The sequence below is a fragment of the Dunckerocampus dactyliophorus genome, chromosome 5, assembly GCF_027744805.1.
Source record: "Dunckerocampus dactyliophorus isolate RoL2022-P2 chromosome 5, RoL_Ddac_1.1, whole genome shotgun sequence".
In the NCBI taxonomy this organism is placed as follows: domain Eukaryota; kingdom Metazoa; phylum Chordata; class Actinopteri; order Syngnathiformes; family Syngnathidae; genus Dunckerocampus; species Dunckerocampus dactyliophorus.
Window position 1 is genome coordinate 19,977,501 of NC_072823.1, and position 2,500 is coordinate 19,980,000.

General features: G+C 46.1%; 1 protein-coding gene across 1 annotated transcript in view; it reads left to right on the forward strand.

Annotated features, from left to right (window-relative positions):
• Positions 1-2,500, forward strand: part of dhtkd1 (dehydrogenase E1 and transketolase domain containing 1) — a 20,054-nt gene that overhangs the window by 11,416 nt on the left and 6,138 nt on the right. The window contains exons 5-8 of the mRNA XM_054775583.1: positions 12-281; positions 355-526; positions 1,201-1,399; positions 1,610-1,922. Of these exons, the coding sequence (XP_054631558.1) occupies positions 12-281; positions 355-526; positions 1,201-1,399; positions 1,610-1,922 (954 nt within the window). The remainder of the gene's footprint in view (positions 1-11; positions 282-354; positions 527-1,200; positions 1,400-1,609; positions 1,923-2,500) is intronic.

Here is a 2,500-nt window from a genome sequence, read left to right on the forward strand (position 1 = left end):
ACATTCATCAGCTGATGTTCCGTAAAATGCGTGGACTGAGCGAGTTCCCCGACACATCGCCGGCCATCGGTGATGTTCTCTCCCACCTCACGTCCTCCGTGGAGCTGGACTTCGGGGCCGGGCACCCTATTCATGTGACCATGCTGCCAAACCCTTCACACCTGGAGGCCATCAACCCCGTAGCTCAGGGCAAGACGCGGGGCAGGCAGCAGCTTCGAAAAGAGGGAGACTACTCTCCTGATGAGGATGCACAGCCTGGGGACCAAGTGGTCTGTCTGCAGGTTGGGAATGAGGACTGACAATGCATGCATGTAGTGAGTTGGCGAGTTGACTTTTCTAAGCTTCTTTGTGCAGGTCCATGGTGACGGCTCTTTCACCGGGCAGGGGATCGTTCCAGAAACTCTGACCCTGTCCAACCTTCCTCACTATAGAGTAGGAGGTAGCATCCACCTCATTGTGAACAACCAAGTGGGATACACCACTCCATCAGAGAGAGGGAGATCCTCTTTGTACTGCAGCGATGTTGGTCAGTCCACTAGCGTCTTTTGTGATAGAAAAACTGTATTTGCAACAATACCTGTCCCTCAGTTATGGAATGACTCCTTCATAAATGTAATTACGAGCCAGGGAAAGTAATTATTGTCTTACGTTTTTGAAAAACACTCAAATATGTCAAAGAATTTGAATTTAGCTTGGTCGTGTCTTTGTTAGTTTTTTAAGAGGTGTTTCACAAACGTACCATCTCTATGAGCAAGCTGGCAAGCAGAGAACAGCGGTCAGATATCAGTGCATAATGACTCACCACATTTCACACCAGAAACAGTAAAGACATTGTATCGTTTGAAATAGTAATTAATTTGATTATCCGTTACTGGAAAACAATAATGGCGTTAGCAATGTTACTTTTAACGCTGTTACTCCCAGAACTGCTTATTAGTCATGCTAAATGATGCTACAAAACTACAATTTGCTTATATTTGTCTTGTGTTGTCATTGCAGTTTAGTTATTATACGTGTCGCCAGCTTTCTAAAAGTGGGCAGCATACCATGCACTGTCATCATCATTTCAGGGTCATTCTGTAGCACTTGTCGCTCACTTGATGTGTTCTGTGTGGGAACCCAGTACGCCTCTGTAACGTACTGAAAAATGTGATGATGAATACATGTCCCGTGACACCCGTGTTTATGTACTGATGTTAGGCAAGATGGTGAACTGCGCAGTGATCCATGTAAACGGAGATGACGCGGAGGAAGTCCTGCGGGGCAGTCGGCTGGCTGTGGAGTACCAGCGCCGCTTCAGGAAAGACGTCATCCTGGACCTGATTTGCTACCGCCAGTGGGGCCACAATGAACTGGACGAGCCTTTTTTCACCAACCCGGCCATGTACAAGATAATCCGGTCAGTCAGAGCATCCTCATTGTTCTTTAAGTAGCTTGAAATTCACACAAAACCAACACCATAATCCATCATTGTGACCTAATGTTGCTTTTACTGTCTTGTATACTGCATTTGCTGTTGCTGCTACTGGAACCTCAGTTTCCACCAGGGATCAGTAAAGTTCTATCTAATCTAATCTAATCGAACCATCGCCTTGTTCCTCCCTGGCAGATCCCGTAAGAGCGTCCCCGACTCCTACTCGGAGAAGCTCATCTCCGAGGGCTTGATGACAGAGGATGAGCTCGACCAGATGAAGTCCAAGTACTACAGCTCGCTCAACGACAAGCTGGCCAACATGACAGTCTACAGCCCGCCGCCCACCAACCTACAGGGCCGCTGGGGAGATCTGGTGGAGCCGCAGGCCCGGGTCACCAGTTGGGACACGGGTGTCCCTGTCCCACTGCTGCAGTATGTTGGAGCCAAGTCTGTGGACATCCCTGAGCACATACATCTGCATGGGCATCTAGACAAGACCCACGCGCAGGTATGGACATAGTCATCAAGTTATGTTATGACTGTTTAGCACACATAGCAGGTTCCATGTTTCAATCTGTGGCCGTTTTATGCTGCCCCCTACTTGCATACGTGTTATTTGTCATTGGAAAGCTTATTTCACTGAGTCTCAATTGATATTCACCAGGGGTGTCCAAAATGTGGCCATTTGTGCTCACTAACACAGATTTAGACAGATTTATGAACAATATTTGACAGAGAAAGCGAGAGAGAGGCTTTTTGTGAACATAGTTAGTAGAAAAAGGTAGTTTAGATCTGAGTTCAGCTCATGCAAAATGGGAGAAAAAAACAAGTGTTTTTGTGAACACAAATGTTAGACTAGTCACAAACATAAACATGAATGAAACTGACCTTCGAAGCCTCCCATTATTCCAAATATACAGTAAATTTGAACAAATAAGGTTGTGTTATGTTGGCAATGGTCCAGTGAATGTAAATAGTTCATGCAAAGCCTAACATCCATAAACACACACAGACCACTCCTGCACACTTTCATCATTTTCGTCAGATGGGCATATAGTGGGAGCGATGTTGTCCTTCCTCAATGTA